The following is a 26,084-nucleotide window of genomic DNA, read 5'->3' on the forward strand; positions in this document are numbered from 1 at the left end:
TATAGCAAGAACCCTGGTCATATTCTCGAGCAATTTGCAATTTTAGTGACATTCTTGATATTTAGGTCCCTTTTCTACAGTTTTCTTTTTGGTTCATTAATGTTTCGTGCCATATAGCGATTTTTGTAGCAAGTTTAGCGCTTCGAGTGACAGTTGGTACAACTCTGCTTACAGGCATGCAGCAGCTGCCTTCTTCCCAGTATCCATGTGCTTCGAGTACAAGCATCGACCCTTCCTCTCTCACCTTTCAAAAGTACGTCAGATAATTAAGAGACTAGTGCATGCTTACTGTATACGGTACATACAGATAAATCTGTTGTTTTTAAAGAGGAAAGTTGATTCAATACTGTGAGACGGCATGTCATTCACTGTTTTCTTAACCAGGCGATTTCGATATTTTGCAGATTATTTCCCCCATCTCAGTGGTACTCAGACAATGCCACTGCTCGACATTCTTCCCATAGCACTTCCTCATGACTAGCACCGTACGCCTTAATCTTTGTAGCTCGGTATTCATGAAGAGATGACACTTTTACGTCACCTTACAGTGTACAGAATATACTTTTGTATACATGCAGTTATAATATTCGCTGCCAGTTGGACGCTTCTGATTACCCTCTGCTGCTTCTGCAACTGAAGTTTGCAGAAAACAACCTTGAAATATGGCAAACTTAAAAATGAAATTTGCATGTTTAGAGCAAGAAAATCTTGTTTGTGCTAGGTTTGTGGTGTGTTTCTTCATTTTTCATGCGTCTTGCTTACTTCAGGTTTATAGTGTATAGCAGCGAGTGAGATTTTTGTTATAAAAGATCTTTGGTTTGCTTTTTGGTTCGTGGTGCACTGTTAATTTACTACGTTAATGATATTGTGTGTGTTACTGTACAGTGTGTTTATTTACGTTATGTTCACCTTTTGTTTACATTTTTTTGTTTGGATACGACATTGTTTACATGTCATGTACATCCATTTACAACATGAGTACTATTTACGTTTCTTTAGTGTCATTTACCTCATTAGTACTGTTTCGATATATAGTGCGTATTTTATTGACTTCATAAGAACTGCTTATATTAGGCTTGTAGTTATTCTTAGTTACGTTAGGGTTTCTGCATTACTTAATTTTGCTGTGTCTGCTATTTATGGTAAGTGTGGTATATCGTAATTACGTCACAAATCTTCATGTGCATCTTTTATTTAACGTAATTGATCTTGTTTAGTATTATGTTTGTAGTTCATTTTTGTATGTTACAGTGCTTTTTTTTTTGTAATTTAGGTCGGATTCTTTGACTAAAATCAGATTCCCCCGTCTGTGTGTGTGTGTGTGTGTGTGTGTGTGTGTGTGTGTTCTTACCTAATTGTTCTTACCTAATTGTATCTTTACAGGAATGAGTCAAGCTCGTACTGTCCCGTTCTTAAACCATATTTATCGTACATATCCTTAAATTTGTAAACTGTTTTGGCACACACTATTTCATTCGGTAGTGCATTCCATTGATCAATTGCTCTGTTTGGGAAACTGAATTTCCTTACGTCTTTATCACCTCTCTTATGCAGTTTTTAGCAGTATCCTCTTGCTGATGCTTCTCCATATGTTAAGTAATCATTTATGTATATTTTCTCCTTCCCTGATATGCACTTATATAGCATTATCATGTCACCTCCTTTCCTTCTCTCCTGTAGTGTTGGTAGATTCAATTTATTTAGTCTTTCTTCGTAGCTTAGGTCCCATAAGCTTGGTAGGCTATCCATCTTGTAGCAGCCCTTTGAACTTTTTCAATCTTGTCTATGTGTTTTTTGAGATGAGGACTCCAGACTACTGATGCATACTCCAGGGTTGGTCTAATGAATGATGTTATTAGCCTTCTTAGCATGTCTTCATTTATGTATGTGAATGCTATTCTCATCAAATATTTGCAAGCAGTGTATACATGTTCCGTACCTTCTCGCTGATGTGGTCAGCCGGAGATAGTCTGTTATTGATAATCACACCTAGGTCTTTCTCTCCTTCTGATGTGTATAGGGTTTTATTTCCTAACTTATAATCCCAATCAGGTCTTTTTCCACTTTTACCAAACTTGATTACATGACACTTGTCCACATTGAATTCCATTTGCCATGTACTACTCCATTCATGAAGTTTATTTAATTCTTCTTGTAGCTCTTTACAAGAGTCTGTGTTAGTAATTCTCCTTTGTATTTTTGCATCATCTGCAAACATATTCAGATAGCTCTCATTTCCAGTGTTACTGTTTATATCATTTATATACACTAAAAACATGATTGGTGCCAGCACTGAACCCTGTGGTACTCCACTAGTCACTTCTTTCCATGATGAGTAGTTTCCTCTTAGTACTGTTCTCATTTCTCTTTTTATGAGAAAGTCTTGCATCCAACAAAACAGTTTGCCTCGAATTCCTCCTTGATGGTACAGTTTCCATAAAAGTCTTTGGTGTGGTACTGTGTCAAATGCTTTCTTGAAATCTAAATAGAAACTGTCCACCCATCCTTCCCTTTCCTGTATTGTGTTGGTTACTCTGTCATAGTGTGTGTGTGTGCATGCACATCCTTACCTAATTGTTCATACCTAATTGTATCTTTACAGGAATGAATCAAGCTCGTACTATCCCGTGTCTTAAACCATTTTTAATGTACATATCATTAAATTTATGAATTGTTTTGGCCCACGCTATTCCATTCGGTAGTGCATTCCGCTGATCAATTGCCCTATTTGGGAAACTAAATTTCCTTACGTGTTTATCGCCTCTCTTTTTATGCAGTTTTTTGCAGTGTCCTCTTGCTGAAGCATCCCCATAGGCTATGTAATAATTTATGTCTATTTTCTCCTTCCCTGATATGCATTTATATATTATAATCATGTCTCCTCTTTTCCTTCTCACCCATAGTGTAAGGAGATTCAGTTTTTCTAGTCTTCATCGTTTAGATCCCTTATGCTTGGTACCCATCTTGTAGCGGCGCTTTGAACTTTTTCAATCTTATCTATTTGTATTTTGAGGTGAGGACTTACAGGCTACTCCAGGGTTGGTCTGATGAATGATGTTATTATCTTTCTTAGTATGTCTTCATTTATGTATGTGAATGCTATTCTCATATTTGCAAGCACTGTATACATGTTCCGTACCTTCTCACTGATGTGGTCAGCCGGAGATAGTCTGTTATTGATAATCACACCTATGTCCTCCTTTTTTGATGTGTGTAGGGTTTTATTTCCCAGGTTATAATCCCAATTAGGTCTTTTTTCACTTACACTACAATTCCATTTGTCATGTGCTCCATTCATGAAGTTTATTTAATTCTTCATGTAGCTGTTTACAAGAATCTGCGTTAGTAATTTTCCTTTGTATTTTTGCATCATCAGGAAACATATTTAGATGGCTTTCATTTCCAATGTTGCTATCTATATCATTTATATACACTAAAAACATGATTGGTGCCAGCACTGAGCTCTGTAGAACTCGGCTAGTCGCTTCCCTCCATGATGAGTAATTTCTCCTTACCACTGTTCTCATTTCTCTTTGAGAAAATCTTGCATCCAACAATACAGTTTGCCTCGGATTCCTCCTTGATGGTACAGTTTCCATGAAAGTCATTGGTGCGGTACTCTGTCAAATGCTTTTTTGAAATCTAAACACATACTGTCCACCCATCCTTCTCTTTTCTATAATGTTTCTGTTATTCTATCATGGTAGCTCAACAGATTAGTAACACCTGATTTTACCTTCTGAAACAAACTGTCTTTCTGTTATCATATTGTGTTCTAGATGATTTACCCAAACTTTTCTTATCAGCTTCTCTAATACCTTGCTTACAACACTGGTTAGTGATACTGGTTGATAGTTGAGTGTATTTTGTCTATTCCCTTTCTTCAATAAAGAAACAATGTTTGCTTCCTTCCAAATATCAGGTAGTTTACTGTTACAAATTCGTGCAAGCATATTTATAAATTCGTGCCATTGTACTTTAGTGAGAATACCACGAATTCTAGTGGAATTCCCACTGGGTATCACTCAGTTCAACAATCCTCGTATTCACTCCGATCGTGATGGTTTTCAGAACATTTCTCGCTGTTTCACAAATGATCATTTTTATCCACGACATTAGTGCTTTCACTGAGTTATTTATTGTGAGCCTATATCGCCTCAATGTTTGTCCGTTGACCGTTGAAGTTAGACCACGCCCTACTTCCGGTGAACACTGCCATCTCTCGCCCCCTTTCATAGTTTGAAGTCAGTCAGCTTTCAGTCGCCTCGAGGGTAGGACCGTTTGTGCCCAGCATGGAGCAGCACCTTCATTGTACAGCGAGTTCCTGAATCTCCACCTAGACGGTAAATTGGGAAAGCGGGCTTAGTGAATAGCAGCGTTTTAATGTTCATCACAGGTGCCCTGACTACTCGTTTGGCTTCCCTCCACTGACCAGTATTTCTCTTCGTTTTTCTAGGCTTAAGTGTGTTTAGCTTTTGAATGAGCGAGTGAGTATTCTCCTTGTTATTTTGAATTCATCTTTGAGACTCGTGTAACGTAAATTTATTTCATTGTAATCAATAAATTTACAGTTCTTTTCTTTGAGCTTAATGTAATTAGAATCGTGTTTTATATCTCCACAGTAAGCTTATTTTAGTTGCCACTCCTAGTTTGCACAAACTCTTTACATTATTCATAACTGGTACTTAGGCAAGTCCTTTTGTATCAAACTTTAATCCATTGTGCCAGCCAGGAGTTTGCATCAGCAAGAACCTGTTTATTTTTATTAGCATTTGTTATTGATTGTCAGGGGTGGAATCACTTTCTCGAGAGGCTAACAGTACTACAAACAACACTCGTGAGTAATTAGTCTCTGCGTTGTACTATTGAGAAAGTTTATAAATTCTCATCCTTAGAGAATCAGTGAAGTAAGCCGCCATAAAGTAAAACTGCTAGATTTTCACAAGTTAATTCCTTGTCTGTTTTCAAGTAACATCTAGCATATTTAATTCATAAAAATTCGCATCCCCTCATGACATCTGGCGACCGCATTCCAGGATATTAACTCCTAGCTCTAAAGTTAGAGATAATACTCACTCACTCATACCTAGGTATTTATCATTAAAGTCTATAGGCACTATCTTACTGGTGGTTATTGATTCATTTCTTTTAATTTTACCTAATCGTTTTCCCAGTCAGTTTTTTTTTTTCTTTACCAATTTAACTAGATAAAACTGGTCACCATCAACATGTGCCTATATTCTTTACTTGTGATTATTGGCATTTCTCTGCAAAATAGCAGTCAGTACTTAGTCTTTAATCTACTCAGCCTTAATTGAGTTAGCATTATGGCTACTATATGTACAGGAAGCCAAAGATATGGAGATTACAGACCCCAAACAAATAAAGGAGTACGCGCTGTCACGGTTTAGTTATGAACAGCAACGTGAGAATGATGCTTGTGAAGAGCGTCGAATTCAGTGTGAGGAGCGCGAGAGAGAACGTGAACATGAGCAAAAACAATGTGAACAACGCGAGAGAGAACGCGAATACGAGCGAGAACAACGCGAGTACGTGCAAGAACAACGAGAGAGAGAACGAGAACACGAATATGCTGAGCATGAGGCATGTGAGAAACATGAACTTGAGATGCTGAAGCTCAAGCGAGACTCCTTGGCTTCAGACACATCTGGTGCAGCTAACCCAAGCTCCACAAGCGCTCTCCCCACACATGTTCTGGCAACCCCACACATCAAGCTTCCTCCATACAAGGAAGGTGAGCAAATCGAGCCATTCGTAGCTCACTTTGAAGACATGGCTCAGCTGTATCAGCTAGATGAGGCAGCTAAGCGGCTCCAGTTTCTTAGCCTGTTTGAGGGCCCTGCTCTCGATATTCTCCACAGAATTCATTGAGACAATCTCAGGTATGAGATGATGAAGGCCGCACTTGTCAAAGTGTACGGTCTCACAGTTGACGACACCAGGAGTCAGTTTATGAGGGCACGCCTACAAGAAAAGGAGACTGCTCTTCAGTTTCTTGATCAACTTACTGCTTACTTAGACAAGTGGATGGAGAAATATGAATCTCCTCCCACGCAAGAGGGGATAATTGACCTTATGCTGCGTACACAGCTAGAAAAGTCGTGGCCTGCTGAGCTTATGGCTCAGCTTAAGATCTGCCAGGTAAGGGATGCCAGCCAAATGGTGGAGAAGGCTGATGCATTCTTTGCTGCTTACGGGTATCAAACTCGTAAGTAACACCTGGAACAGGAAAGCTGACAAATCTGGGAAACTGTCTCAGACTGAACCCCAGCATCAAGGCCGTTCTCAGAATAATGGCCAAGGTCCAAACAAACTGCAGAAAAAGTACCAGGGGCAAAATACCCAGAAACCTGAGTGGAAGTGGTATGGCAAGCAGAACCCTAACCAGCAGCAGTACCGGTATTTCAAGCAGCAGCAGAGCAAGGACAAACCACGTAACCCTCAGTCAGGACAATCGATTTTTGTGTATCGGAGGCAGGATGCAAATGCAGCCTTCATTCCACAACAAGCACACAGTGGTGCCAACCCCACCAGTACAGGTACTTCTCCACAGTTCACTAGTCCCCCGGCGACAGTGAACTCTCCATCTCAGGTGGTCAATGCTCCAACTCCTCAGATGGCAAGCACGACCCCTCAGGCATCTAGTTCTCAGGGCGCCACATTTGCTGCATCGTTCGTTCTGCAGTCTCATCAGTAACTGTCTGCTACCTCCTCAGACCCTTCCACCAGCAACACTGCCTTTCTTGTTCAGCCAGGGTTTGTGGGAGGTGTTTCCATAAATGTTCTGAGAGATGATGGTTCCTCAGGTTGCTCTGTCAAGCAAAGTTCAGTTCAGGCCGACGAGTACTCAGGTAAGCAGATCGAAGTTAGACTTATTGATGGATCAGTGAGATTGTTCCCTGAGGCACGTATCCAGGTGGCATCTTCTTTCTACACTGGCTTGACAGCTGCTGTTGTCATGCCAGAACCTTTGTTTGACCTCATTATCGGCAACATATTGGGCGTCAAAAACAGTTGCACCATAGATGTTGCTACTCAGACTTCGGCTGTTGCTGTAACATGAGCCATGGCCAAGGCTCCGAATCGTGTCACCCTGTTGACTGTCGCGACGCCGCAAGATCTGATTTGTAGTCAAGATGTTGTCAAAGAACAACATTCTGACCTGACACTTGCCACAGTGTATAAGAAGCTGGAGGGTAAAGTGATTAAGTATTCACAGGGAAGTCAAGCCAGGTTCCTTCGTAAGCGAGGATGGCTATACCGTGAGTCACAAACACCCCAGGGCGAGGTTCAACTGTAGTTCGTCGTTCCCGCAAAGTATCGCTGAGCAGTGTTCAAATTCGGTCATTGTTCAGTGATGGGAGGTCACATGGGTCAAAGGAAAACCTCTGACCGCATCCATGCTGACTTTTTCTGGCCAGGAATGGGACGGGAATAATTAGACTTGTGCGTTCCTGTGATGTGTCTCAGCGTACCACTGACCAGGGACATGTCCGTCCTGCACCATTGAAACCAATGCCTATAATCTCGGAACCGTTTGAGAGAGTAGCAGTTGAAATTATTGGGCCAATCTCTCCTCAGGCAAGTGATGGATCAAAGTATATCCTCATTATCGTTGATTTCAGCACATGGTGGCCTGAAGCCGTGGCCCTTAAGAATATAGAGGCCGTCACTGTTGCTGAGGCATTGACTGAAGTGTTCTGCCGTGTAGGTATCCCCAACGAGGTCTTAAGCGACTGGGGTTCGCATTTCACCTCTGCAATGATGAACGAAACAATCAGGTTGTTGTCCATCCAAGGCCTGCGAACTACACCTTATCATCCCATGTGTAACGGGTTGTGTGAGAGGTTCAATGGGACTCTCAAGATGTTATAGTGGATGGCCGCTGAACAGCCAAAGGAATGGCTGCGGTTCATTGCTCCTCTTCTATTTGCTTATTGAGAAGCCCCACAGCATTCCTTGAAGTTCTCATCTTTTGAACTGATGTATGGAAGGTTGGTCCGTGGACCACTTCAAGTCCTTCGCGAGTTATGGGACGATGAAGAACCTGGCCCTGAAGTCAAGACCACCTACACCTATGTCCTTGATTCTGCTGACCGCCTCCAGTCGACATGTGAGTTAGCTAAGGAAGAACTGATCAAGGCGAGTGAAGTTCAGAAAGCCTATTATAAGAAGGCAAAGCTTTGGAAGTTCAGTCCAGGCGATAAGTGCTTGGTGCTACTCCCCACTGCCAAGAACAAGTTGTTGGCACAGTGGAAGGGTCCATATGATGTAGCAGAACGCATTTCAGACCTCAGCTACATAATTCAGATGGGGAGTCATCGTAAAAGGTTCCACGTTAACATGTTGAAGGCTTATCATGAGTCAAACGCCGAGGAGACTGGCCTACGAGTAGCTGATGACAGTGACCAGCCACTGGAAGAAACCGGGGCAGCCACGGTGATCCCAGGTGATGACCATGATGACGAGCCCTTAACCGTTCAGTCCTGTTAGGAGGATACTGTCGGAGATGTCTTACCTAACACTGACATACCTTCCACGTTAACATGTTGAAGGCTTATCATGAGTCAAACGCCAAGGAGACTGGCCTACGAGTAGCTGATGACAGTGACCAGCCACTGGAAGAAACCGGGGCAGCCACGGTGATCCCAGGTGATGACCATTATGACGAGCCCTTAACCGTTCAGTCCTGTTAGGAGGATACTGTCGGAGATGTCTTACCTAACACTGACATACCTTCCACGTTAACATGTTGAAGGCTTATCATGAGTCAAACGCCAAGGAGACTGGCCTACGAGTAGCTGATGACAGTGACCAGCCACTGGAAGAAACCGGGGCAGCCACGGTGATCCCAGGTGATGACCATTATGACGAGCCCTTAACCGTTCAGTCCTGTTAGGAGGAGACTGTCGGAGATGTCTTACCTAACACTGACTTACCATTAGGTGACCAAAATGCCACAAGGTCACTGCTCTGTCAGTATGCTGATGTCTTCTCTGACCAACCTAGACTTGCAAAGGTTGATTGTCACAAAATTGAGTTGACCAGCAATACTCCCATAAAGGTTAAGCCATATCCGATTCCCATGCGACTACTGGACACAGTAGATAACGAAATTGCTGACATGGAGACTGCGGGTATTATTGAAAAGTCCTCATCTCCTTACTGTAGTCCAATGGTAGTAGTCCACAAGAAGGATGGTGGAGTCAGGATTTGTGGTGACTATAGGAGGCTAAATGCAATCACCAAAGTGGATGCTGAGCCAATGGGTGACCACATTGCCATCTTCAAGCTGGCAGGGTCATAATATTTCACAAAGCTCGATTTGGCGAAGGGATTCTTTCAAATTCCCCTTCACCCCGAGAGCCGTCAGTTCACTGCCTTTGCCACTCCTAGGGGGTTGTATCAGTATAAAGTCCTCCCATTTGGACTTACCAATTCCCCAGCAGTATTTAATCGTGTCATGAGACAATTGCTCCATGGTATTGTAGGAGTAGAAATGTTCATTGACAATGTCCTCATTCATTCTGCCATGTTGGAGGAGCACCTCAGACTATTGGAAATCGTCTTCAGTAGACCCCAGAGCTTCAACATGACTGTGAAGCCTAGCAAGTGTAAAATTGCACACAGTGAGGTGGAGTTCCTCGGACATATTGTTGGCAACAATCGCTGCAGGTATCAGGGCGACAAGATCAGAAAGGTTAGGGAAGCCCTGAGACCCGTGACCAAGGAACAGGTTAAGGTATTCCTTGACCTAGTGGGGTATTATAGGAGTTTTATCCCCAACTTTGCTCTCATTGCCCAACCGTTGTACGAGGTGCTTCGGAAACGTGCTCCAAACACCACTGAATGGGGAGAAACACAAGAGAGATCTTTTGCCGCCCTTAAGAATATGCTGTAAAGGAGCCTATCTTGCAGTTGCCTGATTCTGACAAACCTTCCATACTGCACACTGATGCTTCACAAGATGGAGTAGGTGCTGTACTGATGCAAGAAATAGAAGGTAGAATTATCCCAGTGGCATACCACAGCTGTAAGCTGAAACCCACCGAAAGGAATTACAGTACTGTTGAGAAGGAACTCTTGGCCGTGGTTGATGATGTTAAGAAATATTACTAATATTTATATGGAGCACCATTCACTCTAGAAACCGATCATATGCCACCCACTAGTCTCAGCACGACTAAGATGGCTAATGCAAGATTGACACGCTGACACTGTATTTCCAGCAGTTTAACTTTGTTGTGAGATACATCAATTGAAGTGACAATGTAGGCCCAGACCTGATGTCTCGCCTGCTACCTGATGACTAACACGGTCAACTGTTGTATGCTGGGTTCCATAAGACAGGCGTCCTCAGAGATTTATGCAATCCAAGGACCAGCCTGGTTCCCAGTTAAAAGTGTACCAGTAAGGCCTGACGTCTCGCCCGTTGGTCCCACAGGACACATTATGTCCAGGACCTGTATAAACATGTATACCGTAGGTTAAGGGGAAGTTCAAGACCCCTGTAAGGACAATCCGAGGCTGTGTTTGAATTACCTTGTGGTGTCTCGATCTGTGGGCCTCTCTGAGGATTCCCAGAGAATGCACATTATCCACATGAATGTTCACACCCACGGTGGGTGTTAAAATGTGACCTGCCCGAGATTGTGTAGGGATTCTCAGCTTGCCAATGTTAATCGTAAGTGTAGAGTAGGGTTTAACCGGTAAACTATAAGGGTCCTTTGAGATTCTGTCCTGGGACCACGTTTCCTGGTTAATAATAATGTAGGTTTAGGGTTTAACCAGTAAACTATAAGGGTCCTTTGATATTCTGTTCTGGGACCACGTTTCCTGATTAATGATGTATCCAATACGAAAATAATGGAGACCTCGAATGTACAAAGCTTGGCTGTCACTTAAAATTGTCGGCTAGGGCGTACTTTTTGTAACATAAGTTCTGAGTACTAGGCAGAGAAATTGTAATTTGATAAAGATTGTTTTTCGCACTGACACTTTTGATGCTCCACCTTGATTGCTTTCGCAGGTGCAGCTGCCAGGTGTAGCAATTTTGTCGTGGAGATCAGCTGATTGTTTCTGCTGCATGCTGCTGCCTCTTCTACCTCGTTGCCTCCATTTACTATTGATTTCTATTACATAATTTTACACGTAGGCACAGTTACACCATAACTGTCACACCTACACCATGTATTACGTACATCACGCTACATAACAATTAGTTGTTAATGTAAATGTAACGAACTTTTCGCTCAGTTTGACCTGAGTACAGGATTTTTCACCGTCGTCACAGAGTTTTTTCCTCAAGCTTGCTTCTATTAACGTTAAAACGAGGCTTTTACGCTCATGGGCGACTGTGATTTTCTCCTGTAGCAGGATAGTACACACACCACAGTGTGAATCTTGTGTGACTGCATTAGGATTTATATGTATGTATATCAAAAATGTTTCTGAAGAAATATTGATTTTGATGGGGTGTAATGTCACGATTTCGAGCGAGTGTATTTATAAATTCGTGACATTGTACTTTAGTGAGAAAACCGTGAATTCTAGTGGAATTCCCACTGGGCATCACTCAGTTCAATCGTCCTCATATTCACTTCGATTGGGATGCTTTTCAGAACATTTTTCACTGTTTCACAAGTGATCATTTTTATCCACGACATTAGTGCTTTCACTGAGTGACTTATTGTGAGCCTATATCACTCTCTTTCCGTTGACCGCTGAAGTTACACCACGCCACACTTCCGGCGAACACGGCCATCTCTCGCCCCCTTTCATAGTTTGAAGTAAGTCAGCTTTCAGTCGCCACGAGGGTAGGATCGTTTGTGCCCAGTGTGGAGCAGCGCCTTCATTGTACAGCGAGTTCCTGAATCTCCACCTAGACAGTGAATTGGCAAAGCGGGCTTAGCAAATAGCAGTGTTTTGATGCTCATCACAGTTGTCCAGACTACTCGTTCGGCTCCCTACCACTGACCAGTATTTCTCTTTGTTTTTCTAGGCTTAAGTGTGTTTAGTTTTTGAATGAGCGAGTGAGTGTATTCTCCTTGTTATTTTGAATTCATCTTTGAGACTCATGTAACTTAAATCTATTTCATTATAATCAAAACATTTACAGTTCTTTTCCTTGAGCTTAATGAAATTAGAATCGCATTTTATTTCTCCACATTAAGCTTATTTTAGTTGCTGCTCCTAGTTTGCACAAACTCTTTACATTATTCATAACTGGTACTTAGGCCAGTTCTTTTGTATCAAACTTTAATCCGTTGTGCCAGCCAGGAGATTGCATCAGCAAGAACCTGTTTATTATTATTAGCATTAGTTACTGATTGTCAGGGGTGGAGTCACTTTCTCGAGAGGCTAACAGTACTACAAACAGCACTCGTGAGTAATTAGTCTCTGCTGTGTACTGTTCAGAAAGTTTATAAATTCGTCCTTAGAGAATAGGCTAAGTAAGCCAGCATAAAGTAAAACTTACTGCTAGATTTTCACAAGTTAATTCCTTGTCTCAGTTTTCAGGTGACATCTAGCATTATTAATATACCTTGTCTCAAGGATGTTTTGAAAATTAAAGATAATGGTTTACTTAACTCCTTTGCACATTCATGTAGCACCCAACATGAAATTTCATCAGGACCATTCGCATTATCTTTGTCTAATTTACTTAAATCTTTCTGTAGTTCTTTTTTTCTGATATTTGTATATCTGGTAATATATGTGGGCATGCTTGTTCCATATCATCCCTCTCAAAATTATTTTCTTCTGTAAAAACTGATTGGAAATTCTTATTTAGTGCTTCACAAATATCTTTCTCTTGTGTAAAGGTGATCTCCTCATCCATAATGGATTACATTTTATGTTTTACTTTGGTTTTGCTTCTGATGTAGCTATAAAATAGCTTTGGTTGATAACTACTTTTATTTATGATGTTTTCCTCAAACTGTTTTCAGGCTTCCCTCCTTGTGCTTGTATAATCGTTTCTTGCCTGTTTATAGTTCTTATATGCCCTTTCACTATTGTGTCTTCTGTATCTATTCCACAACAAGTCTGTTTTTTCTTTAGATTTTTTACATTCTGTAATAAACTATTTCTTTATTTTCTTTTCTGCTTCTTTGTGCTGCGGGATGTGCTGTGGGATGTGTGTGTGTGTGTGTGTGTGTGTGTGTGTGTGTGTGTGTGTGTGTGTGTGTTCTTACCTAATTGCTCTTACCTAATTGTATCTTTACAGGAATGAGTCAAGCTCGTACTGCCCCTTGTCTTAAAACATATTTATCGTACATATCCATAAAATTTGTGAGTTGTTTTGGCACACACTATTTCATTTGGTAGTGCATTCCACTGATCAATTGCTCTGTTTGGGAAACTGAATTTCCTTACGTCTTTATCACCTCTCTTTATGCAGTTTTTGCAGTGTCCTCTTGCTGATGCTTCTCCATATGTTAAGTAATCATTTATGGCTATTTTCTCCTTCCCTGATATGCATTTATATAGCATTATTATGTCACCTATTTTCCTTCTTTCCTGTAGTGTTGGTAGATTCAGTTTATTTAGTTTTTCTTCGTAGCTTAGATCCCTTAAGTTTGGTACCCATCTTGTAGCAGCCCTTTGAACTTTTTCAATCTTGTCTATGTGTTTTTTGAGATGACTCCAGACTACTGATGCGAACTCCGGGGTTGATCTGATGAATGATGTTATTATCTTTCTTAGCATGTCTTCATTTATGTATGTGAATGTTATTCTCATATTTGCAAGCAGTGTATACATGTTCTGTACCTTCTCGCTGATGTGGTCAGCCGGAGATAGTCTGTTATTGATAATCACACCTAGGTCCTTCTCTCTCTCTGACGTGTGTAGGGTTTTATTTCCTAACGTATAATCCCAATCAGGTCTTTTTCCACTTTTACCAAACTTGATTACATGACACTTGTCCACATTGAATTCCATTTGCTATGTATTACTCCATTCATGAAGTTTATTTAATTCTTCTTGTAGCTCTTTACAAGAGTCTGTGTTAGTAATTCTCCTTTGTAATTTTGCATCATCTGCAAATACATTTAGATAGCTTTCATTTCCAGTGTTACAGTCTATATCATTTATATACACCAAAAACATGATTGGTGCCAGCACTGAGCCCTGTGGTACTCCACTAGTCACTTGTTTCCATGATGAGTAATTTCCCATTAGTACTGTTCTCATTTCTCTTTTTATGAGAAAATCTTGCATCCAACAATACAGTTTGCCTCGAATTCCTCCTTGATGGTACAGTTTCCATGAAAGTCTTTGGTGTGGTACTGTGTCAAATGCTTTCTTGAAATCTAAATTGATACTGTCCACCCATCCTTCCCTTTCCTGTATTGTGTCTGTTACTCTGTCATAGTAGCTCAACAGATTAGTAACACATGATTTTCCTTTTCTGAAACCAAACTGTCTTTCTGTTATCATATTGTTCTTCTAGATGATTTACCCAAGCTTTTCTTATAAGCTTTTCTAATACCTTGCTTACAACACTGGTCAGTGATACTGGTCGGTAACGGAGTGGATTTTGTCTATTCCCTTTCTTGAATAAGGGGACAATGTTTGCTTTCTTCCAAATATCAGGTAGTTTACCTCGACTCAAGGATTTCTTGAAAAATAAAAATAATGGTTTACTTAACTCCTTTGCACATTCTCGTAGCACCCAACATGAAATTTCATCAGGACCATTTGCTTTTCCTCTGTCTAATTTACTTAACTCCTCCTGTATTACTTTTTCTGATATTTGTATATCTGGTAGTATGTGTTGGCCTGCATGTTCCACATAGTCCCTCTCAAAGTTTTTTCTTGTTTTTTTTTTTTTTTATGCGAGGAAGAAAGAACCAAAGGCCATGGCCCGCAGTAACAGTTCCCTCCAAGAGAAAAACAAAATACAATAGAGAGCCAAATTCAAGATCCGATCATTTTGAGATGCCTGGACACACTGCGTTTGAAGGACTGGAGATCATAGGCAGGAGGAAATACAGATAGAGGGAGACAGTTCCAGAGCTGACATGTTGCATAAATGAAAGACTGGGAGTAACGGTTAACTCTTGCATTAAAGAGTTGGACAGAAAAGGGATGAGAGTTTGCTGCCAGACGGGTGCTACGCGCCCGTCGTAGAGGTGGAGGAATGCAAGCAGACAGTTCAGAGGAGCAGTGACCATTAAAGTAGCGATAGAAAAGAGATAAAGATGCAACAGTGCGGCGAAGAGACAGAGGTTGAAGGGAGTCAGTAAGAGGAGGAGAGTTAATGAGACGAAAAGCCTTTGACTCCACCCTATTGAGAAGAACTGCATGTTGGGAGCCTCCCCACACATGAGAGTTGTACTCAACACAGGGGCGGATAAAACCTCTGTATAGAGTCAACAATTGTGCAGGGGTAAAGAAAGAGCGGAGTCGGCTTAGCACAGCCAATCTCTTGGAAGCAGATTTTAGAAGAGATGTAATATGGTCTTTCCAAGATAAGTCCCGAGTAAATGAAACCCCAAGCATGTTCAAGGATGATGCAGGATTAAGATGAATATTATTAAACATTAATGGGTATACCTGTGGAAGATTTTGTCGGGTTGATAGGTGTAAGAACTGAGTCTTAGATGCATTAAAGACAACCATATTATTTTTACCCCAGTCAGCGATACGAGCCAAGTCAGACATTAGGTGTGCCATAGCCTCATCCCTTGTTTCTTGAAGTAACTGTTGAGATGGGCGTTGCGGGAACCGAATGGAAAGGTGAAGGGTGGAGTCATCAGCGTATGAGTGGATAGGGTTAGATGTACAGCTTAGAAGATCATTGATGAATAAAAGGAAGAGAGTTGGTGATAGGACAGAGCCCTGAGGAACACCACTGTTGATAGATCTAGGAGAAGAACGATGGCCGTCTACAACAGCGGCAATAGAACGACCAGAAAGGAAGCTAGCGATGAAGGCACAGATAGAAGGATAGAAACCGTAGGAGGGCAGTTTGGAAATTAAAGATTTATGCCAGACTCGATCGAAAGCCTTTGAGATGTCAAGTGCAATGGCAAAGCTTTCGCCAAAGTCCCGAAAGGAGGATGACCAGGAGTCTGAAAGGTAGGTGAGAAGGTCGCCAGTGGAGCGTCCCTGACGGAACCCATACTGACGATCGGAAAGAAGGTTGTGATAGGAAAGATGCCTTAAAATTTTTCTATTACTAATTGACTCTAAAACTTTTGAAATACAGGACGTTAAATCTTCCACAGGTATACCCACAGGTATACCCACAGGTATACCCACTAATGTTTAATAATATTCAGATTAATCCTGCATCATCCTTGAACATGCTTGGGGTTTCATTTACTCGGGACTTATCTTGGAAAGATCATATTACATCTCTTGTAAAATCTGCTTCCAAGAGATTGGGTGTGCTAAGCCGACTCCGCTCTTTCTTTACCCCTGCACAATTGTTGACTCTATACAGGGGTTTTATCCGCCCCTGTGTGGAGTACAACTCTCATGTGTGGGGAGGCTCCCCACATACAGCTCTTCTCAATAGGGTGGAGTCAAAGGCTTTTCGTCTCATTAACTCTCCTCCTCTTACTGACTCCCTTCAACCTCTGTCTCTTCGCCGCACTGTTGCATCTTTATCTCTTTTCTATCGCTACTTTAATGGTCACTGCTCCTCTGAACTGTCTGCTTGCATTCCTCCACCTCTACGACGGGCGCGTAGCACCCATCTGGCAGCAAACTCTCATCCCTTTTCTGTCCAACTCTCTAATGCAAGAGTTAACCGTTACTCCCAGTCTTTCATTTATGCAACAGGTCAGCTCTGGAACTGTCTCCCTCTGTCTGTATTTCCTCCTGCCTATGATCTCCAGTCTTTCAAACGTAGTGTGTCCAGGCATCTCAAAATGATCGGATCTTGAATTTGGCTCTCTATTGTATTTTGTTTTTCTCTTGGAGGGAACTGTTACTGCGGGCTCATGGCCTTTGGTTCCTTCTTCCTCGCAAAAAAAAAAAAAAAAAAAAAAAAAATTGGACGATAGTTGGAGGGTTGGGAGTGGTCACCCTTCTTTGGGACTGGCTGAATGAGAGCAAACTTCCAGCAAGAAGGAAAGGTACAAGTTGACAGACAAAGGCGAAAGAGTGTGTGTGTGTGTGTGTGTGTTTCCTCTGTTTGCATAGCTATCACTCTGATAATGTTGGGTGAAGCTATATGCTCTCTCTCTCTCTCTCTCTCTCTCTCTCTCTCTCTCTCTCTCTCTCTCCGTGTGTGGGTGTTTGTCTCTTCACATTCCTGTCTGTGTTGGGTGCAAGAGCATATGTTTGCGTTCTGTACATGTTTGTACTCGTATTTATGTATATTTTTTTGTCTCTTTGTCTACCACTTAGATTAAGCTGAGTAAAGCTGTATATTTCTTAGATTATGCTGAGTGAAGCCATATGTCTGTATTATCCTCTGGGTAACCGCTATTCAGTATATGTTGGACGATGAAACAACAGACGTGTGACCCATTTTACTGCCTACTCTGATAGTTCTTCATTTTCCTGATTTTAGATTCCTTCCACCCCATCTGTTTCCTGTGCTGGGAGACAAGGTCATGATTATGATTATTATTATTATAATAATGGTGGTGGTGGTGGTGGTGCAGTTGCGCATTAGTTCTAGCCTGACCAAGATACGTACCCTTTTTTCAGTTAAGTTGATGACCAGGTGTTGTCAGGTGGGAGGATAAATTTGACTAGTAGACAAGGAGACTTATTCTTGCTTCATATCAAAGGGCTGTCGAATTGCACGCAACCACTACTTAATATTTGAGTGATTCAATGCCAACAGATGAAGAAAAAAAGTTATAGTGGTGGTGTTATGGTTGCAGTATACGGAAGCTTATGGCTATCCTTTCTATCTAGTCACATAGCAACTTCCCCACTTTTTGGCTCAGGGCTGTTAATTTTTTGTACTCACGTAGCATCTTCATTGCTGGCACAGCTAACTGTTAAAATCCCCTAATGACCTAAGTCTTCATTTTTTCGACTATTCTGGTAGGAATGGATGAAGAGGGATTGGTGAAAAAGATAACTAGATTTGATTTAGGAGATGTAAGGCTTAGTGGAAAACCATGAGAAGGATGGATGGACAATGTGAAGAGAGCGTTAGATGTAAGTGGAATGTTTGTTGAGGAAGGAAGAGTGGCTGTACGTGACACGGATGAATGGATAGGAAGTGAGAATGCATAAATGGTGACGCACCCCGACGGCCCCCATCTGGTCTGATAAGCTGCCCAGGTCAGGTGTGCGGTCCATTATGATGTGGCAGGGATAAACCAGCTCTGCTGTTGGGCCCTGCTGCGAATGTCGCTGGATTGCACAGAACAGTTGACCCTCGCGTGGTGCGGTAAGGAGTGGTCCCTTCTCCCCTTAAAAGCTAAGATACTAGTAAATTGTTTGTGTGTGTGTGTGTGTGTGTGTGTGTGTGTGTGTGTGTGCAAGAGTAAATTAGTGAGTCTGTCGTCTTGTCTCGGTTCTTTCCCTAGGGAAAAAAAGCCTACGTATATAGACAGATAGATTATGTGGTAATTTTCATGGTAATGTAGTTACAGCTTGCCTAATGATATGGATATTAAATTTCTCTAATCACATAGCAGCATCTCCACTTTTTTTTTTTTTTTGTATCACTTGACAGTGATCTAATTTCTCCCGAGACACATAGCAAGTTCCCTGCATTTGAGGTATTTGATGGTAGTAATGGTGGTGGTTTAGTTGCAGTTGACCAAGGAATATAACCATTAATCTCCCATGCTCACATAGAATTTTTTTTCTTTTTACTGTTTTTTTAATATTAATTTTCTCCAAGTCAGTAACTTTCCAAGTTGGCTGTTGTGTCTATTAATTTCATCTATTGACAAACAATTTCCCTATTTTGGATCTTCTAGCTAATAATTTCCACTATAACACCCTCCCATTTTTTACTGTATTGTGGCACTCTTGGTGGTGGTGATATTGCAGTGACAGAGCGGGAATGCACACCAAAGGATCCATTGACTCTTATCACGGAGGACCACGTGAGGGCAGCGCTAAGGACAGACAAAGGTGATGCCGCCCAGCTCTCCTCCTTCACCACCTCCGACTGCGTTGAGAAGGGTGACAACATGGCCACTGTTGTCACCAGGGTCCAGGCCTTCTTCCAACAGGCTGGCCAACAGAACCAGGTGTCTTACGTGGTCAAAATAAACCCATGTCGAGATGGTCCTTTGGTTGAAGAGTTTAACCAAATGGTATTTGACAAGGAAGTTGACTTCTACACGAAGATTGCCCCGGAACTGAGCTCTGTGCTAACTGCTGTGGGACATGACGAAATTAGAGTGCCAAGGCTCGTCTACTTCTGTATGCAGCCCTTGAATGAGCTCATCTTCCTGGAGGACTTAAAGGCAAGGGGGTTTAAGATGTATGATCGATATAAAGGGCAGGATGAACCACACGTGAAGTTGGTCATGCAGGAGCTGGCCAGATTGCACGCTTCCTCGTACGTCCTGCAAACGAGACTGCTCAAGCGGAACCTCACAGACAAGTACCTCTCCCTCAAAGAGGACTGGTTGAACTTGAGTGGCGAACACAAACAAATGTTAACCAACATGATGGCCGGGAACTATGACAATACCGCAGTGATGCTGAGGAAGATTGGGGGGTACGAGAAGGTAGCGAAGTGGATCGAAGAGAATGCACAAAACTGCCTTGACATTATGCAGAAGCAGATCACTCGCATCCCGCCTTTTGAAGTCCTCTGCCACGGTGACTGCTGGAACAATAACATGCTTTTCAGGTGGGTCATTGATTGTAATAATTCATAGCCCATGTAGATGGCAAACCCCTTTCGTTTCAGTTGATGACCAAGTGTAGTCAAACAGTTGATTTGCCTGGTAAGCGTAGGGACTCACTCGTGTTTTATAATTAAAACGTATAAAGTTTCATGCAACCACGACTTAGTATTGAAAATGTGGAACTGGTCCAGTTCCGTCATGTGAAAACAAACAGACCATACATCAGGTAAGGTACTGAAGAGTAAGAGAGTTCCCAGAGAGGTGGACTGAAACGTCTTCCCACAAAACATTTATTTATTCTTTTTACTGGGAACAGGCTGAGGCACCAAATGAAGGGGTCATTACTCCAAGGCATATAGAAAGCTAGTGCTAGGGAATGCTGGGTTTCTACTTTCAATAGCTTTAAGGATTCTACTCCTGACCATCTTTTGCTGACTGTGTTCATTGTTTCTGCAGTTCGGAGATTAGTCCAGCATATGCCTACAAACATATTCCTCCAAGTATCTGCACCAGATTACATGTGTATTATAGGATAACTAATCTTTTGTGATGATGATGATAATGATGATAATAATAATAATAATAATGATAATAATTATAAAAATAATAATCATAATAGTGATAATAATAATAATAATAAAATAATGATAATGATAATACTAATAATAATAATAATAAAAACAATAATAATATAATGAAAATAATAATAATAATCTATCTATTGCCAGACGCCTCAATCCCGTTTGGGGTGGCCACAAACAAATCGCCTCCAAGTCGCCCTGTCCCCCGCCATTTCACTCCCCTGCTCCCAATTCACACCCCCCTCTCTCATATACCTCTCCACCCCATCCCTCCATCTCATCCTCGGCCTCCCCCTCCCTCTTCCCCCCTCCACCTCACTCACATACACTCTATTCGTCAGTCTTTCACCCTCCATCCTCTCCACATGGCCAAACCACCTCAGTATGTTCCTCATAACGCTTCCTATCACATCCACATCCACACCACAACGCTCCTTTATATCCTCATTCGTCAGCCTGTCTCTCCATGTGACTCCACAGGCTCCTCGTCAATAACTCATTTCCACTGCTCTCACTCTTGACTTGTGTCATTCCAACAACGTCCAGGCTTCACTTCCATACGTTAGAGTTGGTATCACAACACTGTCATGTAGTAACTTTTTCACTTCCATGCTCACTTCCCTGTTTCTTATCACTGCTTTTAAAGAACCAGCAACCTTTCTTCCCTGCTGTACCCTTTCAAGCACTTCACCCTCCAAACCTCCATCCTTACTCATCACACTACCCAAGTACTTAAACGTACTCACATTTTCCAATTCCTCACCATCCAACCTCGCTGTACATTCACTGACTTCACCTCTCTCAAAGACCATCACTTTACTCTTCCCTACATTCACCTTTAGATTCCGTTTCTTACACACTCTCCCAAACTCATCCACCAAGCCTTGCAGCTCCCCTTCGTCTTCACTCAACAACACAGTATCATCTGCAAACAGTACAGGGAGTTTCCAAACACTATCCTCTCTCACCAGGGCCACTCCAACATCCACTACCCTACCTTGTACCTCTTTTATTAGCCCATCCATGTACAGATTGAACAACCATGGAGACATGACACATCCCTGTTTCAACCCAACTTTCAAAGAGAAAAATTCACTTAGTTCACCATCCACACGCACTGCAGCCTTCACACCGTCGTACATACTCTTCACAGCATTCAACAACTTCCCATCTACTCCATATATTCTTAACACTTTCCACAATCCTTGTCTATCCACCTTGTCATATGCTTTCTCCAAATCCATGAAAGCCGCATACAACTTTTTTCCCTTCTCTAGAAACTTTTCCACTAAAGATCTAAGAATGAATATTTGATCTACACAACCTCTTCCCTTCCTAAAGCCTCCCTGTTCTTCAACTAATTTCTCTGTTCTTTCTCTAACTCTGTCAATAAGTATCCTACCATACACTTTTCCTATTATACTAAGAAGATAAATCCCCCTATGATTACCACACACTTCTTTTTCCCCTTTTCCTTTGTACAAGGGAATAATTATACCTGACTTCCAATCCTCCGGGACTCTACCTTCCTCCCAGGCCAATCTGCACATCTTCCACATCCATTCTACTACTATCTCTGCCCCATGCTTCAGCATTTCACCACACACTCCATCAATTCCTGGGGCTTTCCCCGATTTAACTTTCACCATTGCTTCCACAACTTCTGTCCTACTGATTTCTTCCTGTCTTCTCACCTCCCTCCTTCTCCCAGCCATTCCCCAGCCACTTATACTCGGATTACTTCCATCCTCTATGTTCAACAATTCCTTAAAGTGTTCTCTCCATCTGATCACTTTTTCTCCCTTCTCCACTAGTAATCTACCATTTTTGTCTTTCACTCCCCTGCTAACTTCACTTTCACCCTGTCTTACTCTTTTCACCTCTTTCCAGAACATTTTCTTACAGTCCCTCCAATTAACACTCAAATTCCTTCTAAATTCCTCATTCACTCTCTTCTTACTCTCTCTTACTAATCTTTTCACCTCTCTCTTTCTTTCTGCATATAACTCTCTCCTCCGCCTCTCAACTTCTTCCACGCCCCTATTTCTCATCCATTCATTGTATGCTTTCTTCTTTTGTGCTACAGCCTGTCTCACCTCTTCAGTCCACCACGCTTTTTCTTGCACCCCCCTCCGTCTTCTCTTCCTTCCACACACCACATCACATGCTGCACATATTTCTTCTGTAAATATCCTACACACACCTTCCACATCTCACATCTGCTCCAATTCATATTTGCCCAATCGTTCCTCCACTTCTCTCTTATACTCTGCCTTTTTCTCATCCTCTTCTAACCTTTCCACTCTCCTTGCAACTACTCCTTCTTCTCGTCTTTCCCTTCTTCTATTCCTCCATTTTGAATCCTAATTCTGGCCACCACCAAGTAGTGGTCAGAAAGTCCACTCCCCCAACCTCTATAAGCTCTTGCATCCATTACACATCTTCGCATCCTTTCATCCACACACGCATAATCAATCATTGCCTTCCTTTCATTCAGTTCACCACCCACCCTTCTCATCACTTGCCATGTATACCTGTGGATCATTTTATGCCTGAAGAGGGTATTGGCTATCACCAACCCCCTCCCAGCACAAATGTCCACTAACGCACTGCCATTCTCATCTATCTCAGCAGGCACACCCCACTCACCAACTATTCCATCCACCTTCACATTCCCAACTTTACCATTCATATCACCGATCAAAAACACTCTCTCATTCCTTCCAAACTTTTCCATGCACACTTCTACATTTGTCCAGAACTCTTCTCTCACTCTTCTAGCACGATCTTGCGTTGGCGCATACACACACAATCACCCACATTTGTATTCCAACTTTCAACTTTACCCACACAATCCTCGACCCAACTGATCCATACTGTCTTATGCTCTTCTTCCATCTTTTACTTACAACTATACATACTCCTTCCTTTGCCTTCTCATTCTCACCTACTCCTGCACATATACCCCATCCATACTCCCATTCTCTCACACTTTCTCCTCCCCATTTTGTTTCAGTTATTCCACATACATCCACTTTCGCACCCTCAAGCACCTGGACAATCTCTCTCTCTTTCACTTCATCATTCGCTCCCCTTACATTCCACGTTCCTATAACCATGTCCTTTTTCCGGTCCTTGGTCGTCATCGTTTGGTCAGTCCTTATCCGAGGCTTATTGTTTGTTTTTTTAGTTAGTTGTTTTCCGGGGAGGGGCACTAACCCTCCGCCAACCCTTTTAGTCGCCTCTTACGACAAGCAGGAATACTGGGGGAGTATTCTTGAAAAACTCCCGTACCCCCAGGGGGTAATAATAATTTGACAAAGACTTCAACCTCCAGGTACTAAGAGAATGGGACCAGAAATGACTCCCACCAGTTGTTATTATCCTGGTGATGGCCACTTCAGATGAGCTGGTCCATTGTTGTATATTTTTTTTATTAATTTAATATGTATTAAAGTATCTTTTTTCATTACTTAACAGCACATCATGTATATCTTATGATACTAGAAGGGTTGGGCAGGGATTGTAAGGGCCATATTCTCATCAGGTAAGGAAGCTCCCCAACACATCTTCCTAAGTGTTTTTTTTTTTTTTTGGGGGGGGACAGAATAACTCTGGTAGCACCTGCACTTCCTGACCAAAGAGTTGGCCATCCAAGCCCGAACCGGGGTAGCGTCTTTCTGGTGAGAGATGTAGCGGTCTCTCCAAGGATCTCTCCTTGCCCTGCAGAGCTATATGGGCCATAGGTCCTAGCTTGTGATATTCACCTTTTTGGCATATTACACTTTACTGTCTTCATCTTTGTTACATAAAATCCCTTGAATATTGCCAGACTCTCCTTAAATAATGTACAAACGGATAATACCCACCAATATTTAGAATACAAATTGCTAAGGAGGAGGTGTTACGGAGCTTCCTCAACCTTCGAGAATACCGGGATGAGTCATTTGTTAGAGAGAAAATATATATATTACAGGACATGATTATATTTCTACCATGCATTTCTAAGCTTAAGTTGCCGATATTTACTTTGATATTCTGACTAGTGCAGTTCTAAAACAGTAGTTATGAAAATGACATGTTATATCCAATTATTAAATATCTGCAGCAGTAGTGGTTGATTGCAGGTACTGATGTATAAATTATGGGTATTACATTAATATTGTTCAAAAAAAAAAAAAAAAAAAAAGCTCTTACTGGACATAGCTTAAATTTCACAGTTCCTGAGTGAGGTTTATGAAGGAACAATTTTCTGATATGATTCATCCTTTGATTCATTTTCTTTCTAAATACATGTTCGACGACCTATCGGGAAAAAGAATTAAATGTATTAATCATTATTTTGAAGGAGTTTAAAATTTCAGTGTATAATGTTGATATATTGTGTTCCCTGCCCTAAAGGTACGATGATGATGGCACACCAGCTGAAGTTATGCTGCTGGACCACCAGGTATCGCGTGTTGCCTCCCCCGCCACGGACCTCAGCTTCTTCCTCTTTAACAGCGTTTCATCAGATATCAGGAGGCCAAATCTGGACTCCTTCCTGACTTGCTACTACAGCACCTTCAGCAGCATTGTCCAGGCGGGTGGAGCAGAGATGCCGTTCAGTATGTCGGAGCTCCGGCAGGAGTTTCAGGATAAGATGGTGTATGGCCTTATGTTTTCCCTGTTGATCTTGCCCTTCATAGTAACCGGTCCTGCAGATGGCCCTGGCGCTGAGGATATACTGGCCAAAGACACCAAGGCGAAACTGGAGGCCTGGCGGGAGCAGCACTTAACGGATGACATGCTGAAGAACCCCCTGGTACGAACACGCTTCTTGGATACACTAGACGACATGGTGGAGGCGGGAGTTATATAAGCTAGTGTGTATGTAGGCCCGTGTACTTTTTTTATTTTGATAATAGGGAAGTAAATTTTCTCTTCACCTAGTGGATCTGCTGCTTTCCTTTGTCCTTCTGCAAAAACTAAGAGTGACTATGACCGACCTAATGTTAGATTTGTTAGTGAATCTTAGCGTACAGAGAGAGAGAGAGAGAGAGAGAGAGAGAGAGAGACAGACAGACAGACAGACAGACAGACAGACAAAGAGAATCAATTCCCAAACGTGATTATGAATTTATTCATAGGAATAATTATCTGTCATGTCGATCATCCGAACACTCTTTGCCCCGTCAGAAGCGTTGGGGTCCAGAGATGGGCTACTCAGTTCTAACATTAATGGTGAGAATGACCATCCCTGCTGACCCCTGAGTGGTATTATGTGAGTAAGAAACCACAGCAATTGCTCAGAAGCATATCATTACTGGTCGTATTTGAAAGGGTTTGGTTTATTCACCAAGGGCCACCGAGAGCCACTTAATTTTTCTTTCGTATATTCGTTTTCTCTTTTTGGTCTGGACGTACAGTATATAAATCACTTTAAAAGAATATCAATGTCATGTCTGTAAAAAATATAAAACAAAGAAACAAAAAAATAAATAAATGGTAAGGAAGGGTAGGTCTTTTCATCGAGAGCCACCAAGAGCCACATAACCTAACCTTGCACTTCAAGTGAACTTCGGTGTCTCACAATGGCCCTCGGTGGAATGATTCATCGTCCTACAGGAGTGCTTTAATCTACAAGAACATCACCTGCCATCATTTGGTTACATGATTCCCACAAAGCGTAGTAAATGCTTCTTGACTCACA

The 26,084-nt window shown here is 41.9% G+C and overlaps 1 protein-coding gene across 1 annotated transcript; it reads left to right on the forward strand.

The window, feature by feature from the left end:
* Positions 1–223: 223 nt before the first annotated feature.
* On the forward strand, positions 224–19,640 carry LOC145395282 (uncharacterized; the record flags this gene model as incomplete). Its single annotated transcript, XM_080268960.1, has 2 exons — positions 224–253; positions 19,000–19,640. Coding segments are annotated over exons 1-2 (642 nt in total), but the record flags the coding sequence as incomplete, so codon positions are not given.
* Between the last annotated feature and the right edge of the window lie 6,444 nt (positions 19,641–26,084).

Source organism: Coenobita brevimanus, chromosome 30 (genome assembly GCF_032717465.1).
Source record: "Coenobita brevimanus isolate Jiangsu-jjx chromosome 30, ASM3271746v2, whole genome shotgun sequence".
NCBI classification, from domain to species: Eukaryota; Metazoa; Arthropoda; class Malacostraca; order Decapoda; family Coenobitidae; genus Coenobita; species Coenobita brevimanus.